Source organism: Podarcis gaigeae (genome assembly GCF_964106915.1).
Source record: "Podarcis gaigeae genome assembly, chromosome: 7".
Lineage (NCBI taxonomy): Eukaryota > Metazoa > Chordata > Lepidosauria > Squamata > Lacertidae > Podarcis > Podarcis gaigeae.
The window spans coordinates 87,368,564-87,393,411 of record NC_139683.1 but is presented as its reverse complement, the minus strand read 5'-3'; the positions used below and the strand labels follow the sequence as shown (position 1 = coordinate 87,393,411).

General features: G+C 43.8%; 2 protein-coding genes across 24 annotated transcripts in view; one reads left to right on the top strand and one right to left on the bottom strand.

The window, feature by feature from the left end:
• The window catches only part of LOC310848927 (ankyrin repeat and KH domain-containing protein 1-like), a 91,167-nt gene extending 78,307 nt beyond the window's left edge, over positions 1-12,860 (top strand). For 4 of the 23 annotated variants that reach the window (XM_083748524.1, XM_083748535.1, XM_083748542.1 and 1 more), the window contains 8 exons: positions 147-257; positions 1,096-1,245; positions 1,354-2,966; positions 5,006-5,215; positions 6,651-6,902; positions 8,332-8,507; positions 11,876-12,040; positions 12,344-12,860. In XM_083748524.1, the coding sequence (XP_083604650.1) occupies positions 147-257; positions 1,096-1,245; positions 1,354-2,966; positions 5,006-5,215; positions 6,651-6,902; positions 8,332-8,507; positions 11,876-12,040; positions 12,344-12,403 (2,737 nt within the window). In that variant the 3' untranslated portion in view covers positions 12,404-12,860. Of the gene's footprint in view, positions 1-146; positions 258-1,095; positions 1,246-1,353; positions 2,967-5,005; positions 5,216-6,650; positions 6,903-8,331; positions 9,164-10,521; positions 11,479-11,623; positions 12,041-12,343 lie in introns of all 23 variants that reach the window. The other 19 variants (XM_083748544.1, XM_083748529.1, XM_083748538.1 and 16 more) reach the window with 13 other exon arrangements.
• A 3,534-nt stretch (positions 12,861-16,394) lies between these two features.
• On the bottom strand, positions 16,395-23,162 carry SRA1 (steroid receptor RNA activator 1). Its single transcript, XM_083748694.1, has 5 exons — positions 23,104-23,162; positions 22,837-23,013; positions 21,784-21,992; positions 20,610-20,718; positions 16,395-20,335 (listed from the first exon to the last, which is right to left on the bottom strand). The coding sequence occupies exons 1-5, from the start codon at positions 23,126-23,128 to the stop codon at positions 20,139-20,141; spliced, it is 717 nt and encodes a 238-aa protein (XP_083604820.1). The 5' UTR covers positions 23,129-23,162; the 3' UTR covers positions 16,395-20,138.
• Between the last annotated feature and the right edge of the window lie 1,686 nt (positions 23,163-24,848).

Below are 24,848 nucleotides of genomic sequence, written 5' to 3'. Positions count from 1 at the left end.
CGATAATATATATATTTAACAAATAAAACAGGGAGAATGAGAGAACGTTTTCTTGTCTGGACCTGAGCTTGAAAATGTATGACTCGGAACTCTTTTCATCTCTTGCCTAGAAAACTAAGGAAAATTGTATTTTCTATCCTTGACAGGCAAGTAGGCAGAGTTTTAAAGGACCCTTCCCCTGGCAACACTCTGCAGTCAACGCCAATTGAACAGTTTCAGCTGCAGAGAGGCGGACGCTGTCTTTCAGGAGCAAAAAGGTACTTTGGTGGCATTCAAAAGTTCTGCATTGGAATTGAAGAGGATTTATGAATAGGCTGTAGATGAGGCTGTGGGTGGAATCAATGAGGGTTTAGAACTTCAGGGAGTATGGATTACAGGGGATTATGTATCACTGTCGGAACTGAGCTGGAGAGAGGAAGAAAATAGAATCCATGTGAGGAAGTTTTGGGGAAAGGGCTTGTAAACTTCCAAGGCTGCTGGAATTGTTGGAGGGAATGTCATTTTTAAAAATAACTAAAGGAAAAGATAGTGTCTCAACAAGTACAAGATATATAATAACAGAGTTTTTTAAAAAAAACAAACAAAAACCTTTCCATGACTTTCAGCACACATGGAGCTTCTTCATTAGTGTTTTCAGAGCTGTAGGGTAAAATATGTGGTATATCTCCAGTTCTAAAGCATGCATAGCAGTTAAAAGGCATAGTAACCATTCAGTTTGTCAGAAGTACACATATTCTCAAGGGGGGCTTTTTAAAAGTTTGGCAGTTAATGTGTGAATTACAGTAGCATTATCTGAAGAGCTATTAGCCTAAGTTAAACAAAAATTCACTTGCCCAGAACACACATCTAACAAGGCCCAGAATATCCGCAAGAATATCTCTTAACTATCCTGAGATGCCTGTCTAGTTATCAAAATGACATACTATAATATTTGGTTAAAGGTAAAGGACTCCTGGACAGTTAGGTCCAGTCAGAGGCGACTATGGTATGCAGCGCTCATCTTGCTTTTCAGGCCGAGTATATTATAATACTATCCAAATCTCTTAACCTTAAAAGCAGGAAGCCCTCAAAACATTTATAATTTTTGTCATTTAGGTCAAAAAAGCTCTCTGTCCCAGCATCCGTTGTTTCTCGAATAATGGGAAGAGGTGGGTGCAACATCACAGCAATCCAGGATGTCACTGGTGCTCATATTGATGTGGACAAACAAAAAGATAAAAATGGAGAGAGAATGATCACAATAAGGTAGAGTGCCTAAAATCTAATGTTTAAAGCTCATGTTTTTCAAATGGATTTAAGTTGTACTGAACTGAGGCTTGTGTTCTAAAGATGATCCTGCCTTCTCTATTTCAGGGGTGGAACAGAATCAACAAGATATGCAGTACAACTTATTAATGCCCTTATTCAAGATCCTGCCAAGGAACTGGAAGATTTAATTCCTAAAACTCATATAAGAACACCTGCTTCCAGCACCAAGTCAGTCCATACAAATTTTTCATCTGGCGTCAGTACTGCTTCAGCTTCAAACAAAAACTCATTTCCCCTTGGAGCTCCATCTCTTGTCACCTCTCAGTCATCAACGCTGTCTACCTTCCAGTCTGCTAACAAATTAAGCAAGAATGTCCCTGCAAACGTGCGCTCTTCTTTTCCAGTCTCTCTTCCCTTAGCTTATTCCCACCCTCACTTTGCCATATTGGCTGCCCAAACTATGCAACAAATTCGTCACCCTCGCTTACCGATGGCCCAATTTGGAGGAACATTTTCAACCTCTCCAAACACCTGGGGACCATTCCCAGTGAGGCCAGTTAACCCAGGCAGCACAAATAGCTCTCCAAAGCATAACAGTTCAAGTCGCGTAGTTAACCAGAATGGCAATATTTTGCAGCCTGAATCCACGGGTTTAGCTCCCACTTGTCCTGGTACTGTCTCTTCAGTAGTTGCATCCTCTCAGCCACTCTGTGTTACAAGTAACCGGACTCCATCATCGGTCAGGAAACAGTTGTTCGCTTGCGTTCCTAAAACAAGTACCATGACGACAGCGATCTCAACTGTGACAACTACATGTAGCACACTGCCTTCAGCTTCTCCTGCACCTGAAAACACTGGGCATGTTCCCACTACATTTCTACCCGCTAGTGTTCCACAGGCACAGCAGTCTGCACTTAAAACAGATGCTGTTTCTTCTGCCCCAGTACCCAAAGAAAAGGCATCAACACCAGAACAATCTGTTGGAAACGCATGTGTGCCATCATCGGTTGCTGCTAGCAGCAATATCTCATCTGGCAGCACTTCAGGAGTCATAGAAACGTGCACATCTAGCAGTCCTGCACCTCCAAACAACGCGCAAGATGAAACACTGCCGACCAATATGTCTGACTTAAGTCCTCCCATATCTATGCCTTTTTCTTCCAGTTCAGAACCTACTCCATTAAGCTTAGCTTCACCTAGATCGGTTGCTACGGATAATCAGGACAATGGTACCTTACCTCAATTAGCTGTACCAGCACCCCGTGTCTCTCACAGAATGCAACCTAGAAATTCATTTTATTCAATGGTACCAAATGCAAACATACATCAGGAACCTCAGTCCATTTTCGTTACAAATGCAGTACCTTTGACACCTTCGCAAGGGCCACCACCCACAGTTCAGCTGTCATCGCCCATGAACGTTATGAACGGTTCTCAGATGCATATTAACCCAGCAAACAAATCCTTGCCTCCTACATTTGGCCCAGCAACACTCTTCAATCACTTTAGCAGTCTTTTTGATAGCAACCAGGTGCCAGCTAACCAGGGATGGGGAGACTGCCCACTGTCCACACGAGGAGCAGCAGACCAACCTTACACTGTCCAGTCTACGTTTTTGGGTAACTCTGTGATGGGGCACATGGAAAATGTGCATCCTGATAACTCCAAGGCTCCAGGGTTCCGGCCTCCTTCCCAGAGAGTTTCAACTAGTCCTGTAGGTGAGTTGCTATGTTCTGCATGGAAAGGGAGATAATTCTTCATGGTCTCTTGATAGCAATTGAAAAGCTTCCCCAAACTTTAAAATTGTTTCTGTGATCCTGAACCAGAGGAATACTGAAAACAAGAATTGTGTTGGGTCTTTGATTATTTTTACTCAGTTGATATTTTCTTCATAATGTGATTTAATATAACCAAGAGATGGGGGAATTGGTGTGACTCTGTAGAATGAACGTTGGCACACAATATTGGTTCAGGTAACTTCTGTGAAATGATGGGGGAAACAGAACATCCTAAAAAAAAATTCTGGCCCATATAGATGATGAGGACTTTTTGTTTAATCCTTTTAGGAAAATGTTTCTCAGCATTCCACCTATTAAAGCTTTGCTCTGCTTTTTTATTTTTGAACTCTTGTCAGAACCATAATAAGATAAAAATAAGTTGCATAATTAAATAGGAAATGGAAGGATGGCCATTCCCTCTGTTGCTGATTGGTGGTGTTGACCAGTTTTAATTGTAGTCAATACAAGCCACACTCTTTGATTATGTTATGCTTGCACTAAGGTTTTGCATTGTGCTTTATACTTAGCAGATGATAATTCCTCTTCAGTCAGCTCTGAGATTTCTTACATTCTCAAACTTGAATTCCAGTAGGGTTCAGTTTTAAAAAACAACCCCACTCTGAATCTTTGCTGATGCGGTTTACAGATAATTTATCTTTGACACATTGATGTAATAACCAGTTGCTGAGCATAGGCAGCATTTCTAAGCCTCAGTCCTGATAGTACTAACCTTTACAGAGACCATAGTTGGTAAAATAAGATTAAGAAGGATTTTACTCAACTTGCTGCTGTTCATAGTTTAAACCAAGTTCTGCATTGCATGGGCACTATATCCTTGTGACCTGTTTATGTGAATTCCATTGTGAGAAAATTATGTGTGTACTAATGGACATAAAGGAGACTTGTGGGATGTTAATTTAGTAGCCTTTCAACCATCCACTATGTGGTGGCATTTAAAGAACAAGCAAACCAGAATAGTGACCCTCAGTTATCCCACAGTCATTCTGGGGATGAAGTGAGGCCCTGTAAGAGCTCTTAAAATACACCACGCAGTAGATGCAACAAACCACATAGAGAGAGGTAAAGTGGAAAAGCACCTATATTCAGCCATCTGGGGAGGCGTTCTCGCTAGTTTAGAACCTAAATATGCAAGCAAAATGGCTTAATCAACCATGAGAAAATGGTCTTGAGCAGCAGACTATCCCATTATTGGCTTTTGCTGCAAAAGAGGAGCAAAATCTTTTCACTGAGTCTACAGAAGGGATGGGGAACCTGTTCCAGATGTATTTGAATTTATCTCAGCAAATGTGGCCAGTGGGCAGAGATTATGGGAACTGTAGTCCCAACAACATCAAGTTAACCACTCCTGGTCTGCATCATCTAAAAATGTGGTTTTGAACTGAATTCTACGCTGGTTGTGTTTTCTTCCCTGATGTTTTGAAAAACGTTTAATGCCTGCAGTAAGAGTGACAGTTTAATGTTGTGAAATGCTCACATCAAGCCAGGCTGGTATTAGTTTGACTCGGTCTGAAAATGTTTGCACTGCAAAACTATACAGGTAACTATGCCATTTTGAGATTACTGTATATACTGGGGATTTGACCAGTTTGGCAATAACAAATAATTTCCCCTATCTTGGCTTAACTATTTATGCCAACTCAACTATGCACAGAACATCTATAAATATTCTCCTTAATTTTAGGTAGGATTGTGAAAAGCAGTTCATGCTAGAAGCATGTAATATTTAAAACACAGGATGTAATTAATTATTATATGGGCAGGCTAGAAAAATCCCAAATGTAACCCAGCCCTATTTAATGATAGAAATCAAGATAAATGAGAATCTGTTTATCCTACAGACCTCATCAGATTATGATGGGAGGGTTTCTGTAATTCGTAGTATAACTGGGTAACAAGTAGGGTCTTTGGAGTTATTTTCTCAGGCATAATCATATTAATTGTAGACTTACCTTCTCTAGATCCATCCAGCAGCTCCTCAAACTCCTCTTCAGCGCCTATGGCTGGTTTTTCAGCAAACATTCAAGGAGCACGGGTTTATCTTCAAGGGCCAGCACCTGTTGGGACCCCCAGCTTTAACAGACAGCATTTTTCACCACACCCTTGGACAAGTGCTACAAATTCATGTAGGAGTTTTGGGGGTCTGTCTAATTCAACTCTTCAGTCTGTTGGTATTGACCTTTTTGCTGGCTGTATGATTCTAACACATAAATTTGTTTTCAGCATTAATTAAAGAAATTGAGGCAATTTGAAAAGATGAAATTACTGAACTGCTTAAAAGGGGCCAAATTAGACATAACATGCAGTCACATGAAGGTTCCCCTTCCTTTTCAGAGAGTTTGAGTAGAAGAATTGATGGAGTGAGGGTTGCTTGACTTTTCCCATCTGGCTTTCCCTACACACAAATCTGTCACAATTACTTTTCTCTCTGTTGGAAGGAAGATAAAAATACCCTTCCCATTTCATTCTTTACCCACTCAAATTTGCAGCTCCCTATGACCACTGCTGGTCTTAAAAACAATTTAAAGGAAACATGCATGCAGTTGCACATTTACTTTAGTTTAGACCCAATACTTTTAAACTGCCCCCCCCTCTCTCTCTCTCCCTCCCTCTCTCTCTCTCTCTCTGATCCCAGACAAGTTCAGAATATCTGAATGTAAATAAGTGATGCTTAAGTCATGTTATAGATTCAGCTAGAGTTGGTCTATATAGGATGCTTGCTGAATGAGATCAGCTCTTGATAATTTTGTTTGTTCAGCAGTGATTTGGAGGAGGCTGCAATTATACGCCACAAGGAAGCTGCTGGCTGGCTGCCTTTGGGTTATTTCTCCCCTTATCTCTCTCTTTAGTGGCTTATTTATCCTAGACATTGGTGTATGGAGATGGGAAAATCAGTTGAGTGCTTGTTAACAGACCACTACGCAGTCCAGTCTGTTTCATAGATCAGTCATGGAGAAAACCTCCCCTATAGTTATTTTTAAGCTTAGTAAATAAACTAGAGAGCAATTGGCTCCTATGTCGGTCAGGGACAAAGAACAATAAACCTGGCAGATAGCTCTGACGTATAAAAGTTTAAAGAGCCTAGATAACTTAGGCAGGGTGACCCAGCTTTTTGTTGAGGCTGATGATTAGAGACATTTGGGGAAGGGAGGGAGACCCTTTTGGCCAACAAGTCAGATCTTAATCTCACTGCACTCCATGGGCCGCCTTTGGCAGGTGAGCAATCCCAGCCACCTGTCAGAATTGTCCAATAAGAAGTGGTCTGCTTTGCCAATGCATTCCCTGAAGCATGTTCTCAAACAGCTCCTTGATGGATGTACAGTTTTGAAGACATAAGCTAATAATAAACTATATCATGAAGCACCATGTTATAACCTAATTTAAGATGCATTAAAATTCAAAGCGCAGTTTTCATCTATTTCAAAATACTGATACTTTACAAAAAAAAAATAATGTTTTTAGTATTTAAATCCCGCTGATTACAGTAGAAGTGTACTTTTGCTGAAGCATTGAGAATTTCATCTCTAGTGGAAACTTCCTAGAGCAGCAGTTAAGGTAACTCAGCATTTCATGTGTGATAAAGCAAGAGAACTGTTTTTTCATCAGGTGAATCTCCTATTCCATCAGTTTCCTCGGGATCATCCTCGCCCCTTTCAGCTGCTTCTGCACCTTCTTCTCTGGGTCAGCCCAAATCAGGGAGCACAGCACAAGATCGAAAGGTGCCACCACCTATTGGAACAGAAAGACTTGCTAGGATTCGTCAAGGAGGTTCTGTCACACCTACCCCCTTGGGAACCAACTTTGCAGCTCCTGTCGGACACAGTGGTATCTGGTCATTTGGTGTTAACAATGTTTCAGGTGAGTATCTCAAAGGAAATGATTGTAAGAGTTAAAGGAAACAGTAATTTGCAAATACAGGATAAAGGTTCCCAGCCGTATTATATCAAGCTCTTGAGCTTTTAACTAAATAAATCCTAAAGAGTCCATTGTTTAGACAGAAATTATTTAATCATCTTTAGTACTTTAAACATGTATTCCTGCACATTGTAAATTCCATGCAGGAATTTAATAATGCCAGTAGTAGCCCTGAATAGAAGAGTGTTTCTGAGAATAGCCAGGAAGGTGGCTAAAGAAGTGGAGCTGCAGGAAAATAAGTCTATACAGGGATACAGAACTGTTGCATGACAGAAAGTTCAGAGAAAGGGGAGTGGGAAAAGTGGCTGATGCATGAAAAGTGGCTTGTGCAGCATGAAAAGAATGAAGACACATGAGTAGAAAGAGCTCCAAAGCGAATCTTCAAGTCAGTGCAATGCTTCCCATGGAGTCAGTGTAGGAAAGTGGAAAGGGGTGATCGGTATGGAGGAGACACAATGGTTTAGAAGAGGCATTCAGAGCAATTGAAGATAGCAGTTAACAGGAAGGAAGATCTTTCAATAAGTAATTTTCAGTAAATTGGATATGGAAGACCATTGAAAGGGCGTATAGAGGCTAGATGAGAACCTGGAGATACCAAAACGGGAGTGGTGCCAGGGTGTGACAACTTCTAGGATATGGGAAGAAAGGGGGGGACACATGCCTTTGATGTGCAGTGATCAGACCCCAAATAAGGGAGGTACTGGCAAAAAGGGAACCCTATGATAGCAGCTGGAGTTTTAATTCCTGATTTTTTTACTGCAGCATTTTCTATTTCTGAAGAGGCAAATAGTAGTTTGTATCTTGGGGAGTAGGTATTGCTGCAGTGAATCAGTAAGTGAAGTTTCAGCTACTACTAAGTACTGTTGTGCAGGTATGTTCTGCTAGCACCATGTTTGGCTTGAGACATTGGCAGGACAAAGTACAAGAGGATGTTGGTGAGGAGGGAAAGGGACAACGTACCCTTAAATGGCAGAGTCCCAGGTTGAATCCCTGGAATCCCCAGTTAGAAGGGTGACACAGAACTATCTGCTGCTAGTCACAGATAATACTTGGGCTAGATGGGCAAACAGTTTGTTATGATAAAGCAGTTTCTCATGTTCCTAAACCTCAGGCCACAGGAATCTCAGGAGGGTGGCAGATAAACTTTGTTAAAGGACACAGTCATTAATCTTGGAGAATGAGGACTGAGAACTAGTCCTTGGATTTGCCATGGAAAGGCCACTGCCCTTGAAGAGCAGCGTGTGTAGAGTTGGGTGGGCTCTTCCTGCAGCAAGAAGGAGCTTTTCTAACTTTTGGGTAATAAGAGAGATAAAATTTGATTAATACAAGAGATTTTTCTCATCCCTAAACAAGTGCTTCGTTATCTTTCTAGAAGGCATGTCAGGTTGGTCTCAGCCTGTCATGGGAAATCATCCAGTTCATCAGCAGCTGTCGGACCCTGGCACCTTTTCCCAACATCAGCCGATGGAGAGAGATGACTCTGGAATAGTGGCACCCTCAAATATTTTCCAGCAGCCTATGCCGAACAGCTTTGTAGATTTCTCTAAAGTACGCTTTCAAAAGTTTCTCTCTCACACTTGCGCACAGTCATACTATGCACAGACCTCCACACAGTTGCTTCAAATCAAACTAAATCATACAGCTGTAGAACATTCTTAGAATTTGTATTCTCAATAGAAGCTGTTTGTGAACATTGGGGGCTTCTCAGCTTCCAGTCCTTCCAGAATAGCATCACTTCTGTTTGTCTGGGGTGTCTAATAGGCAATTTGTGCTAATTGGGGATAACATTCTGCATTGCTTGCCGTTTTGTGTATTAATATGTATTGTTGTGTATCTCTGCTTGTTCCACTTGCCAACCTTGCCTACCTGCCAAACCCCTTCTCCCCCGCCCCACACACACACCTGGCCATTCACTCATTCCTTTACACCTCACTCACCCATTGCCTGTTTCCTTACAGCTCGCCCCAAGTCCCAACCCTTTTAAAGGAGGGGAGAGATGCTTCAATTTTCTCTGAAGTGTCTTCCTTCTGTTAAACTTTGGTGCAGCTGCATTTAGCAAAGAGAGGGAGGTGCTTCACAGAGCAATTTGCTTGCACAGCTGCCTACCTGCTGTTCTGTTATCACACTGGAGTTGGTGTGCCCAGCTATTGGCAGCCATGCGAAATGCCAGGTGGCAACAGCCTTACATTTTGATGTGTACAGTGGTGCCTCGCAAGACGAAATTAATTCGTTCCGCAAGTCTTTTTGTCTTGCGAGTTTTTCGTCTTGCGAAGCACGGTTTCCCATAGGAATGCATTGAAAATCAATCAATGCGTTCCTATGGAAACCGCCTTCAGACCAGGTTTGGGGACAGTCTGTCCCCCGACCTCTTCTGAAGGCCGACGGGGGGGGGGGCGAAAGTCTTTGCTTCCCCCCCCTTCCCGGGACAGCGGAGACTTCTCCTGGGGCGATTTTAAAATGCTGGCGGGCGGCAGCGAAGCCTTCGCTGCCGCCCGCCAGCATTTTAAAAACCCCGGGACAGCGGAGGACTTCTCCGCTGTCCAGGGCGATCTTAAAATGCTGGCGGGCGGCAGCGCTGCCGCCCGCCAGCATTTTAAAATCCCCCGGGAAGGCAGGCAGGGGGGACAAAGACTTTTGCCCTCCACCCGCCTTCAGAAGAGGTCCAGAGGGCTCTCCAAGCTGCGGATAGCAGCCTGCTGCCCCGCGTGAGGGGCAGACATTCGCAGCTTGGGGAGCCCTGCAAGACTTCCCCTGCAGGGCTCCCCAAGCGGCGAATGTCTGCCCCGCGGGAGGGGCGCTATGCTTAAGAGCGCTCCTCGCGCAGGGCAGCAGGCTGCTATCCGCAGCCTAGGCGGGAACTCTTCTGAAGGCTGGGGGGAGAAGGGCTTTTCTTCCCACCGCCAGCCTTCAGAACAGCCTTCTGAATGTTGGCGGTGGGGAGGAAAACCTTCCTCCCACCGCAAGTCTTCAAGACAGGTCCGGGAACAGAGGAGAAGCGCTGCGCACCTTCCCCTCTGTTCCCGGACCTGTCCTGAAGGCTTGCGGTGGGAGGAGGGCTTTCCTCCCCACCGCCAACATTCAGAATGCTGTTCTGAATGTTGGCGGTGGGGAGGAAAAACCCTCCTCCCACCGCAAGCCCCGGGAACAGAGGAGAAGCGCTGCGCACCTTCCCCTCTGTTCCCGGACCTGTCCTGAAGGCTTGCGGTGGGAGGAGGGTTTTTCCTCCCCACCGCCAACATTCAGAATGCTGTTCTGAATGTTGGCGGTGGGGAGGAAAAACCCTCCTCCCACCGCAAGCTCCGGGAACAGAGGAGAAGCCCTTCGCGCCTTGTCCTCTGTTCCCGGACCTCCCACCGCAAGCCTTAGGACAGGTCCAGGAACAGAGGAGAAGGCGCGCTGCGCTTCCCCGCTGTCCCCGGAGATTTCCCTATGGGCTTTCGTCTTGCGAAGCAAGCCCATAGGGAAATTCGTCTTGCGAAGCCGCTAAAAAATCGGAAAACCCTTTCGTCTTGCGGGTTTTTCGTTTAGCGAGGCATTCGTCTTGCGGGGCACCACTGTATAGGAAAGAAGAGCCTGTTACACAGTAATGAGTTACTCTTGAGTATCAAGGATTGTATATGTACTGTGGAGAGGAAGACTTTCCAAACTACTGGTTTATGGGTGGAATTCCAATCATTCTGTTTGCACAAGCATTCCAGCTTGCCTGATTGAACAGACCTCCCAACACTGTTCAGGAGGTTTTTCCTGACCCCCTCAAGCCAGTTGGGGGGGGGGGAAGCCCCATTTCCCAAGCAGAAGTCCTTGTGCAGGGTTTCTGTTGGTGGGGGCTGTTAGGTGAATCCCACCCTATTTGTTTATAAATTGTCTAGGAACTGTATAGAGGATTAAAAGAATCTTAATAATTAACAGCCATGTTATACTTATACCAAAATTAGCACCAAAACCCAAATAGAAAACCAGCACAATCAAATACAATATATAGCATATAACTATAGCAGTCATTAAATATGTTTAGTACATTAAAGCATCAACCACATCGCAGAGACTTAAAGGCAGATCTTAAAGTCTTGTAGAACAGAAAAATATTAACATGGAATTGAAAAGACGACACAAGACAGGCTTCACTGGGAAGAACATTCTATAATTGGAGTCCGCCCAATAGAAATGGCCCTCATGTCTACTCTGAGCTTTAATTGAGTGTGTACTGATGGGCATTTTGGAGCCCACAGGCACAGTGTTGGTGATCCCTACCTTACAGTACAGTAGGTAAATGTGCTGTTAGGCATGAAGATCTGTTAGGTCCAATGTCCCAATTTACATAATATCTTGTGGGCAGGACCAGATTTATTATGACAGAAGAGGGATTTAATTGGTAAGGAAAGCAGTATAAACATTAATTTGGATGGGGAAATGTGGGAACTGCCCTGGCTTCTGTTGGCTAGAATGTTCACAAATTTCCAACAATATGCTGGTATCAAATAAATGAATCTTATCTAGTTAGGCAGCTTCTAAAAGAGGAGCGCTCTCACTGCTTGCGGAGAGGTCCGCGAAGCCTGGAGAGCAAGAGGGGTCGGTGCGCACCAACCCCTCTCGCTCTCCAGGCTTCAGTGAAAGCCTGCATTCGCCCCATAGGACGCACACACATTTCCCCTTCATTTTTGGAGGGGGAAAAGTGCGTCCTATAGGGCGAAAAATACGGTAATAATGTAGGGTTGACACAGATACATTATTCTAATGTAGAACATGAGTTGGTTAGTCTATGCTCAGGAGCCTCTTAGAGGTGGTGTAGAATTCTGCAGATAATCTCTGCGTAACAGTAGCATTGTACTCATTGGTTACTACAAATAAAATTGCTACTGATCTGTAAACCTGTTTCTCTACTACCATTTTCTGTAAATTGCCATGTCTCTCCTTAGGGCCTTCCAATTTCCATGTATGGAGGCACTATTATACCGTCTCATCCTCAGCTAGCTGATGGACCAGGTGGGCCTCTCTTCAATGGACTGCATACTCCAGATCCAGCATGGAATCCCATGATAAAGGTTGTCCAAAATTCAACAGAATGTACCGATGCTCAGCAGGTGCAGTAATTAATGCTTTTTGTACTATTAAATTTTCAAACATCTGCCTTAAATAATATAATTGAATTTTTGTAAGAGTACTAGGAGTGTCTTCATTCTTCCATCCTAATGTTACATTTTCCTTAAGTGTACTTCAAAATGGAGTCTTGGTGGGATAGCTGATCATTAAATCTGGGTGTTGGGGCCAAGCTTTAGTCAGCTAGAACTTGGTTTTTTGCACCACTTGATTCTGTAAGTCTTTGTATATTGGTGTTGGAGCCATACTCTGAAATTAACTATTTTGTGATGTTTCTCCTCCTGTAGATTTGGCCTGGCACCTGGGCGCCTCACATTGGAAACATGCACCTCAAATACGTCAACTGATTTAGGAGGGCCTACCTTTTTCTTTCCTTTTCTTTTTTTTAAGCCTTGTTTGGAGAAACATATGACCTTGGAAGAACTTGGGAATTTTTTTAATGTGCCTAACTAAGCAATTTTTCTGCGGGCTATAACAAGAGAAACTTGTTTGCCCATTGTGTAAGAACAAAATGAGTTACCTATTCAACTGATTCTGTTCTCCAGTTAGTTTAGCCATTTTGAACTCAAAATCGGATGAACCTAGTGCTTTTGGCTAAACACTACTGAATGCTACTTGTATGCAGCAGAGAACTAGATGAGTACATGATTTCAACCTTTTAGGGTGATAAATACATGTATAATTGTTTACATACTTAAAAGGAAAAACGTTGAGTAAATTTCATGTCGTATAGTGGCTCTACTTTATGTAGCCTGTATTAATGTGAAATATTTACCTGAATATTCAATAAAAAGATGAACATTATACGTTTCGTGCAATGATCGTAATGAAATACCAGTTGCAAGATTGTACCATTGGATTGGTACTGTCAGTACTTAATTTTAAGATCGTTAATAGATTCCCAGCACTTTTAGAAAACTGTTGTACTATATACAGCACTGTTTCCAGTACTATTATCTGTTCTCGTATTTGATAGAAAGTCAGAGAAATCTAGAATATGGTTGAATCACTGGATGGCCATGGTAGCTGACTCCTCAGCACCGTAGCCAAGGGTAGCTTTATTCAGCAGACACAGTCTACCAGGTTGTGTTAAAGTAGGTACAGTGGTGCCCCGCAAGACGAACGCCTCGCAAGACGGAAAACCTGCTAGACGAAAGGGTTTTCCCTTTTGGAGGCGCTTCGCAAAACGAATTTCCCTATGGGCTTGCTTCGCAAGACGAAAATGTCTTGCGAGTTCCTGCGGGGTTTTTTCCCTTTCCCCCCCTTTTCCTAAGCCGCTAAGCCGCTTATCAGCTGATCCGCTGATAAGCCGCTTATCAGCTGATCCGCTAAAAGCCGCTAAACCGCTAATAGCGCTAATCCGCTAAGCTGTCAATGGGCTTGCTTTGCAAGACGAAAAAACCGCTATACGAAGAGCCTCATGGAACGGATTAATTTCGTCTTGCGAGGCACCACTGTACTCAGAAATCTTAACACACATACAAATATATATTTATACATAAACATATTTTTAATAAAGTTAACAGTATCACAAGCAGAACAAACCAACCAAAGAATCATCAGCAGGTGTTAAGAGTACATATAACAACACATCAAGCTCCTTCACTTAAGTAACAGATTCATATTTAAGTACACATTCCATACCAATCTAAGGTATCTATACCTCAGAACTAAAATTAAATTATCTTTAAACATGGAAAATTCTTCTCTGACTTCAACTCTCAAAAATGGACTTGCAGAGTTACGAGATGCTATGCCAAAGCCATGTTTCTTCCTTGGGAAGTAGGTGACTTTACTGTCCTGGTGCCCTAAGTCAGTGTTTTTCAACCTTTTTTGGGCAAAGGCAAACTTGTTTCATGAAAAAAATCACGAGGCACACCACCATTAGAAAATGGGAACAATGTCAAAATAGCTTTGTTTGCCAGAAGGGGGAACTCCTTGGCAGTATCCAACCAAAAACTGTCCAAAGGTAGATCAGCAAATATTAGCTTGAAACCACGATTTTGTCTCAGTTCAGTTAGTTCCTCCTGCTCCTGTAAAATCATGTCCTTTCCACCAACTGATGCTGAGCTATAAGGGTCCCTAACCCAGTCAAGGCATTCAGTGGAGACTGAAGAGAAATAAAATGACAACTTCTCTGGTTCTCCTGGTGACTCGAGTCACGACGTCTTCTTCTCTCCGCTGCTGCGCACACTGTGCTCGGGCGGGAAGGAAGTCGGAAGATGATGTCCTACTGTGATAGGTCCAGGCTGGAGTCTGGACCAATCACAGCCCGGACATCAGAAAAGTGGAGGGTGTCCCCCTGAGGAGCGCCAATCGGCGCCCCTGCTGGCCGAGGGTGGGGTCAAAAACCCCACCCCACCCCATACCTAGGACACAGTCCGGCGCCCGCCTAGTGGGCGAAAATTTGAATATTTTTTTAAAAAAATCTTTCGAATTTTTCCCACGGCACACCAGGCAACATCTCGCGGCACACTAGTGTGCCGCGGAACAGTGGTTGAAAAACACTGCCCTAAGTCATATTTCATAGCGATGCTCTAAAACTGGCTGCTTTAATATGAAACCTCAACATCAGTTACTTAACTTGTCACACAGTTTGTCATATTTCTGGATTTGGAAGAGCTTGCCATGCAGAAACAGAAATAGTAAGTTGTGTTTGGCTGGAGTGCACAGAAGAAAGCTAATTTGTTTCTAACACAATGGGGCTTGCCAGCAGGCAAACACACTCATCTCCTTCACAATGTGGCCCAGTAGTGAAACTAGTTGCTGACTAGGGAAAAGGCAGCTCATCACCTAAATAGTGCAAGGCTGCAGATGATACACTGGTGCACTTAGTCTTTTGGTAACCAATGATGAGTATGATGCAGGACTCTGTGTATAATAATCAAATTTATTGTGGGCAGATACAATCAGTAAGTTCTCCAAATGCTCAGGATGTATTGAGAAGAATTGGGAATCTGTAATTCTATGTAGCAGTTCAATTGCCAAGCTCACCCAGTGAGCTTAATACTTGAAAGGGGTTTTAAACTAAGATCTTCCTGTTCAGATCCTACCCCCTAGAGCATCGGTAGGGAACCTTTTTGGCCTGGCAGGCCATATCTGTGTAACTTCCCTACCCCATGACCAACTTTAACAGATGGGCAGAGCCCACCCACCTGCCAAAGTTAACCCACAGAAAATTAACCCAGCTGGGTGAAGTCAGCTGATGGACAGGTAGACATGGTTCAGTGGGGTTTTTGTTAATCCAAATACTGCAATATGTAAAGTGAATTGAGAGTAGATTCCCATTTATAGAAGTGTGATCTCAGCTGCCAAATCTGGTCACCTTATGACATCAAAGTTCCAAGATACATCAGTAACTTTTTGCACATTGTTCCAGCCTTCCTGAACACACAAAATTCCCAGGTGAAGAAAGAGTGTTACTATTTTGCAGGGTTTGAACGTTACATTCAACAGGTGTAAATTTTGAGGAAGAGATGTTTACCTGTCCTTTACAAGTGCAAAACACATAATAGTAGTTTAGGGTTTTTTAAATCTCCACTGCACCCAAATTCCTGGGTTGGAAGCAAGTCTGGCTTCTTTCATTTCTGGCACACATGACTAGGAATGTAGCCTGTACAAACTCAGCTGGGAGTGTACCCTGTGGAATGTATGTTATTAGGACAAAGACTAGCCTCTGGTGGCAGCACGAGCAGCACATCTCTTCCCTTTGTGAGAGTTTTGTTAAAGAGTGATTAAATGGAGGACATGGATGTTTTTCACCAGCCTTAGGAGCAAGATTTTGACACACACTTCTCATTTTCAGTGCTGTACCATGTGCATTTGTTAGTGTCTGATAGTCTGTCCAAGTTGTGTTTGTCGAGCAGCTCATCTAGCACCACCTGGGGGTGGTGGAGGGAATTCCACTACAATGCTGTTAGTGAATCTTTATGGTATCAAGAAAAAAAACAATCCTTAAAGCTAACAGTGACAAAATTGTTTGGTACAAATTGCAAAATGACCTTAATCAAGGGCTTTCACCTCAGTCTTTTATAACCAACAACCCACTGCTAATGAATGAATCTCCTCACTATACATAATTTTATAAAACACTATCCTATGCTCCAAACTTAGTCTTTCCTGGTAGGAAAGGTACTCCAGCTCCCCATTCATTTTTATTACCCTAGGATACCTTGTGATGGGCTTGTCAGAATTGTGCAAAGTATTCCAAGTGTGTCTGCACTGCAACAACATATTAGGGCATTACCGTACTGACAGTTGTATTTTAGTCCTCTTCCTTATAATCAAAGCTACCCCATATATCCAACATTAGCTGGAAGTATGACTAATTTTCTCGGATGGGGAGACTATTTTTTTATTCATGAAAGAAGATAGAGTACAGAAAAGAAAAATACAGCTAATAGCCTTGGAATACATTAGGACAATTCACAAATTACAAATCATATCCATAAATTAAAATATTGAAGTCAGAAGGATTCTACAGCATCAGAGTATCGATCAGAGTTCACAACTATATCCCTGTATCTCAGTATTTAGAGATCTTCTGAAGAAAAACTTTTAATATCAATATTGTGTGGTGCTGGTAACAAGTTCTAGACGTTGGTGTATTGTACTAGGATTATGTGGCTGTTGCATGAAGAATTTTTTTCCCCAAACGGGGCGGGGGGGGGGAGTTATTTAAGTCTCTACTTAATCCAAGCTGATAATTCAATTTCTCTGATATGGCCATACTTGGTCATATATTTTTCTTTGCTTACACCTAGATAGTTTCAATATCTTGATATTCACATTCTTGCAGTTGTAAGTATCTTATTTGTAAATATCTTTCCATTGGTCTGGGGTCCATCCCCAAAGAGCCACAGTGGGGATTGGCTATGAGTTTTGTTTTGTGATCAGATTTCTGCAAACACAACTTCCCAAAATTCTGCTGCCCAACACTCCAGCCAGATGAGTATATGTTTGCCTTTTACTTTCTTGTATCTCCAGCATCACAGAGAGATTGTTGCTGTTGTAAGATGGAGCTGCAGGTGTGCAGTACCATCACAAGGCCATTTTTAACAGGGCCTCTTGGGTGTGGGCTGAGATCAAGGGAATGGAGACTGAAAACCAAATGTTAACCTAATCTGAGATGTCTATTGTGCTAACTTTTCCCAGCACCCTTGGAACACCTTAATCTAGCCCAGCCAATAGCCTACAATGTATGAATTTGGGAAACATGCCGTGGCATGTGGGTATTGTGAGTAAAAATCATTTGCTCAAAGGCAGCCAAGTACCTTTTTCACTGCAGCAGCATATGTTGTTGGCCTTTCTTGAGTTGACCTAACAGTCACATTAATTTCAGTGGGTCTACTCTGAGTAAAATTTATTTGACTACTACCCAAAGATGGTTTTAAAACCATTAAAATTGAAATTAATCATGCTAATAGATTAAAACTAAATACCAGTACACAAACAAGAGCCAATCAAATGTAATGCAGCCAAAAGCTAAAGCATTTTTAAGTGGTACCTAAAATTTATCTTTGGGAAGGACCATAGCTCAATGGTAGAACATACGTTCTGCATGCAGAAGGTCCACGTTTTGCCTCCAGCAGTTCTACATAAGGCTGAGAAAGCTGTTTGAACCCTGGAGAACTCCCTGACTGTTGGTATAGTCTACATTGAGAAACTACAGGTGGTGGACTAAAGTTTGAGACGCACTGAAGAAAAAATCCCTTCTGTGGCCACCCACCTTTCCTGTAGGGTCTTTTAACATATGGGTATGGTCGTATTTTTACTCTACGTAAAGTATAAGTCCTTATATTTAAAACAAACTACACTAGGATTCTAGCAATTTATTATTTTTTATGCACAATTTTGACCAAGCTCCCCAGCTTTCTCCTCCCAGCCCTGAGGCAGATTAGAGCTAGTGAAGGAGCCCAAGGTCACCCAGTGAGCTTCATGGCTAGTCCAGTGCTCCATGTTTGCCCTACACTGACCTGCAGTTTGACTCCTTTGGACACTATATTTGTAGAGCAAACTGCCTCTAGTATGTAAGAAACCAAGGCAGGGCAGCTGAATCTAAAACATTGGGAAGTAAATCACTGAATACAATTGCTATTGTTTTTCAGTGTTGGTGTTGCAGTGTTGGGAGGTTGTTTTTAGAACACTTGAGATAAGAGGAGCAAAATCATAGGGCAACCCTTGATCACAACTCCATGGGTTAGTCTGGAGAGAGCTAAACCGTAAGTCTGGGTTCAGACAACACACTAAGCCAAACTATGGCTTAGCTCAGCATGGCAGAAGAGCAAAGTGGCTGCTGTCTCTTCTAGAACCCATGTGCTCATACTAAGCTATGGTTTGGTTTAGCATAATGTGTGAATCATGCCAACATGTAGACTGTTGGCAATGGCCAGTACAGCCTAGATGGAGGATGCAGACTTGACACCTTGCTTCTGAGGTGTCGTTGGCTTCTTGCTGCTGTTATGCTTGTGTACAGCAAGACATTTAAGAGGCCCATTTGCAGCCAACAGCTGGAAGCTGGGAACTCATTTAATATATGTATTATACAAGTTAAGATACAAGACCTGTTTCTAAGAATTAGCAAAATTAAGGTAACAACATAAGCCTTAACTTATAGATGCTGTCACTGAGCTGTCGTAGCTCAGTCGGTAGAGCGTGAGATGCTTAATCTCAGGGTTCTGGGTGTCAGCCCCATGTGAGATAAAGGGGAAATTAAGTGTAATGTTACCTTGAAACTATGTACACAGTATTCCAATTTTTAAAAAAACAAAAAACCACAAAAACTTAGATGCTGTCAGCCAATCAGAAGGATCATTGCTGAATAACAGTAACTCCCCACCCAAAGTTTAATGGAATGTTACTATTGAATTACTATAGTAGCCTTCAATAGTTGCCACAATGGAAAAATTACTCCCAGAATTAAACTGCAGTGTTTAAGACTGAAAGAAGCAGGATGCACAGCAACTGTTGTCATCATATTCTCCACGCTGCCCCAAGGGCATGTGGAAAGAATGGCACAGTGGGAACTGGTTGAATGGAAGCCAGTAGAGGGGTTACAGTAAAAAAAATTATAGCAGCACAATATCCTCTCTACAATGAAGACATTGCAGTAAAAAATGGTTCCTTTAAAATAAAATAGAAATAGCATCTATCCCAGGGGTCAGCAAACTTTTTCAGCAGGGGGCTGGTCCGCTGTCCCTCAGTCCTTGTGGGGGGCCAGACTATATTTTCTTTGGGGGGGGGGAACGAATTCCTGTGCCCCACAAATAACCCAGAGATGCATTTTAAATAAAAGGACACATTCTGCTCATGTAAAAACATGCTGATTCCCGGACCGTCTGTGGGCCCGATTTAGAAGGCAAATTGGGCCAGATCTGATCCCCAGGCCTTAGTTTGCCTACCCATGATCTATCCCCTCATTTTGGTTGAATTGTTGAGGACGGAGATGCAATTGCTGGGAAACATGAGACCTCACTTTTGTACAGTCTACGTTTTCCTACAAAGATTTGAATGAAAAATACAAGGTACATGCAACCGGATCTGTGGGGGGGGGTGCATTTCAGGTCATCATGTGCAGTGGAGCATGCACAAGCCCACGTCTCCCCATTCCACCCCCTTTTCCAGCCACTTCTGGGTTGCCGCAATGCACATGCGTGTGGTCACACATAAATCGGTCGTTGCCTGTAGATGAAGACCAGGAACCTTATCCAGACTGAAATGAACTCCAGAGCAGCAGTAGCTGTAAGTGCAAGCTCTTAGTTTCAGTGCCACATGTATCAGTCTGGACTTTCATTGTACACTTGCATTACAATTGCATCACCAAGTCACTTCCTTCCATTTTGTACCAAGTCCAGAAAGGGCTGGCTGTTTTTAACCACAGTCACCAATTTCAAATAGCTGCACACAATTCTCCAGCTTACTTGAGAGATTCTCCTTAAGCTTAGAGCTTTGGTCAGATTGGCAAAAATTAACTTGAGTAGGTCACCAATGCTCAGGAGATAAAACACCTTCCTCTGCTGCTTAGGAAATCAGTCCCCTGCGGGCCCAGTCTTATACTGCCAACTCCTTGGACTTGGCCTAATCTTACTGGCATTCTGGTTCCAAAGAGGTTTCAACTTTTTGCTCGTAATCTTCTGTGGCCAGATCTTCTGTATGCAAGTTTCTTGTTTCTGCAATGAGCCTTTTCACTCCTACCATCCACTGGCTCACTTCAGTGACGTGGTCCACAATTAGTGAGCGATGGATCTCATCAGCTGCATCCCAGTGCTGCTTCTTGAGATCTGAAAGTAAAAAAAAAGCATCTCAGAACTGCAAAAGGTAATGAAAAAGTAGCCCAATTCAACTGCTTCCCCTGACCCCAGCTCCTAAGTCACTAAAGAATTAAGGAATTCAGATATTTGTGGCTCCACAGGCCACACACATGGACTGCATGCTAATCCTACTGCAGCAGTAGTTCTGCTATAGGGATTATTTAAGGTGGCCAGAGGCTGTAAGATAAGGATTTACAATGAGGAATGTTGCCGCAGAGCATTGAACCTTGTCCTTGCTGCTTACCTTGTGTCAGAATCTTCATTCCCTTTCTCACTGGGGCAGAGAGTTTGCCTTGTACCCACATCTGCTGCAGGATTCCTAAGCGCTTGCTGATGTCATCACAAACCTGTTTCTGAAAAATGCAATTCTTATTAGGAAGCACATCTCGCAAAGGTTATATTTATAACTTCTCACCACAGTCTCCTTGGTCCTCTTAAGACAATAGGGAATGGCAAAACCCTCATTAGCTTTGAGCTCACAAAAAAAGCAAACCCTGGGTAAAGCTGTTTGCTTGCCTTCATTTTCATCCTACCAGTTTTATAATTTCACTCTAATCTCTGCTAAAGCAATAGCTATACCTAAGATTTGTCACTGCAGACATCGTGCCAAACCATAGTTCAATATGATGTCCTAGTTAAACTGTCTATTTTCAGAGTCTGGCACAGCCTCTAGCTCACTGAGGATGCCATCTTTTCAACACTGCCTGACACATTAATCAAATCCTCATTGCAAGAAGTCCACAACAACAGAGCTCCAATTTTAAATAATATCTAGACCTGTTGGAATTCCAGCTACAGAAAGTCAAAACCATTTCATGTTAGATGCTACAGTTAGATGTGATCCACAGTAATGCAAGAGATAGAAGCCTCACTCTATATATTTCTAATGATTAGCACCTCAGTTTTTTAGGTATTTGGATTACATGCACATACAGGTGGCAGGAAAACTGCAAGCATCTTGCCATCTCATCCTATTACTTCCCTTGCCCCAGAATGTCTCCAATATCTGGGGATCATTTTGTCTGTGTCTTTGTTTGCTATGTCTTATGTTTTTTTGTGGGGGGTTGCTTGCTATCTTTCTCTTCTTTCTCTTCTTTCTGTAGTTACTGGGAGTGCTGTGCCGTTTGTTTATTGGAAGATGTTTTGTCTGGGGTTTTTGCTACCTACTTGCTTGGGCATGCTTGGGGCATGAGTTGTGTTTCATGAGGTTCTGAGCATTGCCAGTTTTTTCTTCTGTGAAATGGTCCCATTGCACCTTCTTAGATTTCCAAATGTGCCCCCACACCCTCTGCTCTAGCTGATCAACTAATCACTTTAGTACAACGAAGCAGACCACAACTGCTCATACACAGGCAAAAGAACTTTCTTCCCTCCAAAGTAAAATGGGGAAATCCTGAAAAGGCAGCAATTCTACTTACTGGTACAGATCTCCTGCAATTGGCCAGAGCCTCATTCAAGGGGGCAAGAACATCTTCCACATGGCAATCCTCTCCAGCCTCAGTGATGGGTTGGTTTGTGGCATCTACCCTCATAGAGCGGCCTGGCAAACCAGGAGGAGGCAAGCCCACCGGTGGCGGTGGAACAGCTGACGATGCTGCTGAGCAGGTAGCACTTTCTGGACCAGGTGCTAAAAATACAAGTCAGGAGGAAGACACAATGAAGCATACAACCAGTGTATAGTACATAGAGAAAATCGAATTCTGGGTCTCAGAATCATACAAGCAAAGCCAAGCCAAGCCACACCCCTTAGATAGAAACCAAGACTTTTATGTCATTTGCCCAGTATTGTGGAACGCTCTGTCAACAAAGGTTCAGCAGACACCTTCTGTTTCAACTTTTAAGCATCTGATGAAAACTTCTCTATTCCATCAGGCTTATGCAGGGAATTAAGAAGACAACTTTCCACAATAGTTAGCTGATTTCAACTTTGTATATTTTTTGTTGTATGTTTTTATGTACAATTGTTGTACACAGCTTTGATTTCTTTTTAAGAATAGCAGTATTTGTGTAAGTAAATAAATAAAATTGATTCAGGGAGGGAGAAAGAAAGAAAGAAAGAAAGAAAGAAAGAAAGAAAGAAAGAAAGAAAGAAAGAGGGAGGGAGGGAGGGAGGGAGGGAGAGCCTCTGGAGATGGGCTCTGCGTTCCTGGCAGGCGTGGGGATCTTGACCCATCTCAGCACAGGAAGAGATGGACAGTCCAAGAGGCTCCTCCAGGGGTCACATTCAGAGAGCCGCTTGCAGGGGCTGTTTGCTGGTTTGTTTACAAATTCCATGAAACAAACAGATGGATGACTGAATAAGTGAACGTATCGTGACGGAGAGGGCTAATCCGCCAGCGAAGCGGATTTGGGTGGGAGCCTTGATTTTATAGTCCCGAGTTTGGTTTTGTATTTAAGCTTTCCCTGTTAACAAAACAATAAGAAGGGAGGGAGGAAAGAAAGAAAATCCCTCAATCTCCGCGTCTCCTCACCTGGCCCGTGAGGAGGAGGGGGCGGGGGCGGCGGTGCTGCTCCGGGAGCCGCTGCCGGGCGTCTCGTCAGGATCCCCCGCTTGCCGCCGCCGCCTCCTCCTGCCGCCCCGGAAGCCTGGAGCTGCTGCAGGCCGTACGAGAACTGAGGCGGGTCGTTCCAGCCGCGCTCCCGGTTGCCTGGAAAGGAAAGCGAGACGTCAAGGCCGTCCCTCCGCCGGCAGCCCGCCTGCCCGCCCCTCCGCCGCCCCCTCACCGCCGCCCCCTCACCCGGCTTCACGTAGAGCTCCGCCATGGCCTCCCCCTCGGCCGCTTCCCGGCGCGTGACGTGGCGGCCGGATCCGGAGGGAAGGGCAAAGGGCGCCAGGCCCGCATGCGCGGAGGAGGAGGAGGCGGCCCTCGGTCGGGGCCGGGCGGCGCTTGGCGGGTGTCGGGCGGAGGCCGGGAGCCCGGCCGGGAGGGCGTGGGGTTGCCCGGCCTCGCCCGCCCCCGAGTGCCAGCCAGGGGGGCACGCTCAGAACTTGAGGTAAAGGTTGCTGCGTAACTCAAAGGCAATACTTAGAAAAATGAATATGAATATACACATTTAATTAAAACAATAATAACAACTCGGTGGGTTCCCGCCGGAGCTGTGCAAAAAAAGCAGCACCTTTTTAATAACCATGTTAACAACAACAACAACAACAACAACAACAACAACAATAATAAATTTATAAAAGAAAGACAAGAAATGACTCTGGGCAGAGAAAAGGAAGGGCTTTTTCAGGCAGCGCTGGGTCGGATCTGCGGAACTCGCTCCCTCCGGAGGCAGCGGAGACCAACTCGGGCGGCTTTAAACCAGGATCGGAGCAATTCGTGGAGGAGGAGGAATTTTTATTATTTCGGTCACAGACCAGTTCCAGCCACATACAATATCAAGGAAGTCATAAAACACGATAGGGATACATTTGAATTTGCAATTAGGTGCAACAGAGACAATGCAGATATAGCAGCAGTATAAAAACCTAAATGCTTGTTGGAAAGCGCAGGAGGGGAGAGTTGCTCTTGGGCTCTGGTCCCGCTTGCCGGCTTCCCATAACTGGCCCAGGCGCTGGCCCTCATCAGCTGTATGCCAAAGAAGGGCCTCCGCTTATGATTGCAGGGTCCAGGTCAGTTCATAGGGAGGAAGCAGGCCTTGAGGTGATGCGATCCTGAGCCATTTAAGACTTTATAGGTCAAAGCCAGCACCTTGAATTGGGCCCAGAAACTAATTGGCAGCTAGTGTAGTTGGGCCAGGATCAGTGTAATGTGCTTAAAATGTTGCACCAGCTGGAGTTTCTGAACCATCTTCCAAGACAGCCTACTTATAACACATTGCCGTAACCTAACCTAGAGGGAACCAGAACATAGATGGCAAAAGTATTCATCTTTGGTTTGCCCTTTTTGGCAATCACTGCAGCTCATGCATGACTAGTTCTGCATTTTATTAGCTTCATCTTGGAGCATCCTGGCAATCATACCAGCAGGACATGTGAGTCTTTTTTCATGCTATTTGTCAATCAATGCTGCTGTCGTTATGATATTTCCCATATTAAGTGACCTTGCTATCTTTACCATAATCCTCCTTATGTGTTGTAGCTAGAGATAGGCATTGCATCTCAGTCACTGTGTGGATTATATGACGTTTGTTTGCCTGCCTGTTTATATGATATAATAAAACAAAAAATTGTATTGTATTTCCTACACATACTCCACTTGGCTAATAACCCTGGTGATAGCTCTGTTCTTTCTCCATGATTGATGGCAGTGACGCTTCTGAATACCAGTTGCTTGAACCCACAGGACAGTAGAGTGCGGTTATGCTCAGGTCTTTTGGGCTTCCCGCAGGCATCTGGTTGGCCACTGTGAGAATAGGTTGCTGGACTAGATGGGCCCCTGGCCTGATCCAGCAGACTGTCCTTTTAGTTCCCCCACAGCATTGCACATGCATTGCTGTGGATGTGGACGGGATCCATTCCAGAGCCCCGTTCGCATCA

Coding starts and splice junctions, on each gene's coding strand:
- SRA1 (XM_083748694.1), bottom strand. CDS start 23,128: ATGGCGGAGCTCTACGTGAAGCCGG. Junction 20,719..21,783: donor ATTGCAGGAGATCTGTACCA/GTAAGTAGAATT, acceptor TGCATTTTTCAG/AAACAGGTTTGTGATGACAT. Junction 20,336..20,609: donor AATGAAGATTCTGACACAAG/GTAAGCAGCAAG, acceptor TTTTACTTTCAG/ATCTCAAGAAGCAGCACTGG.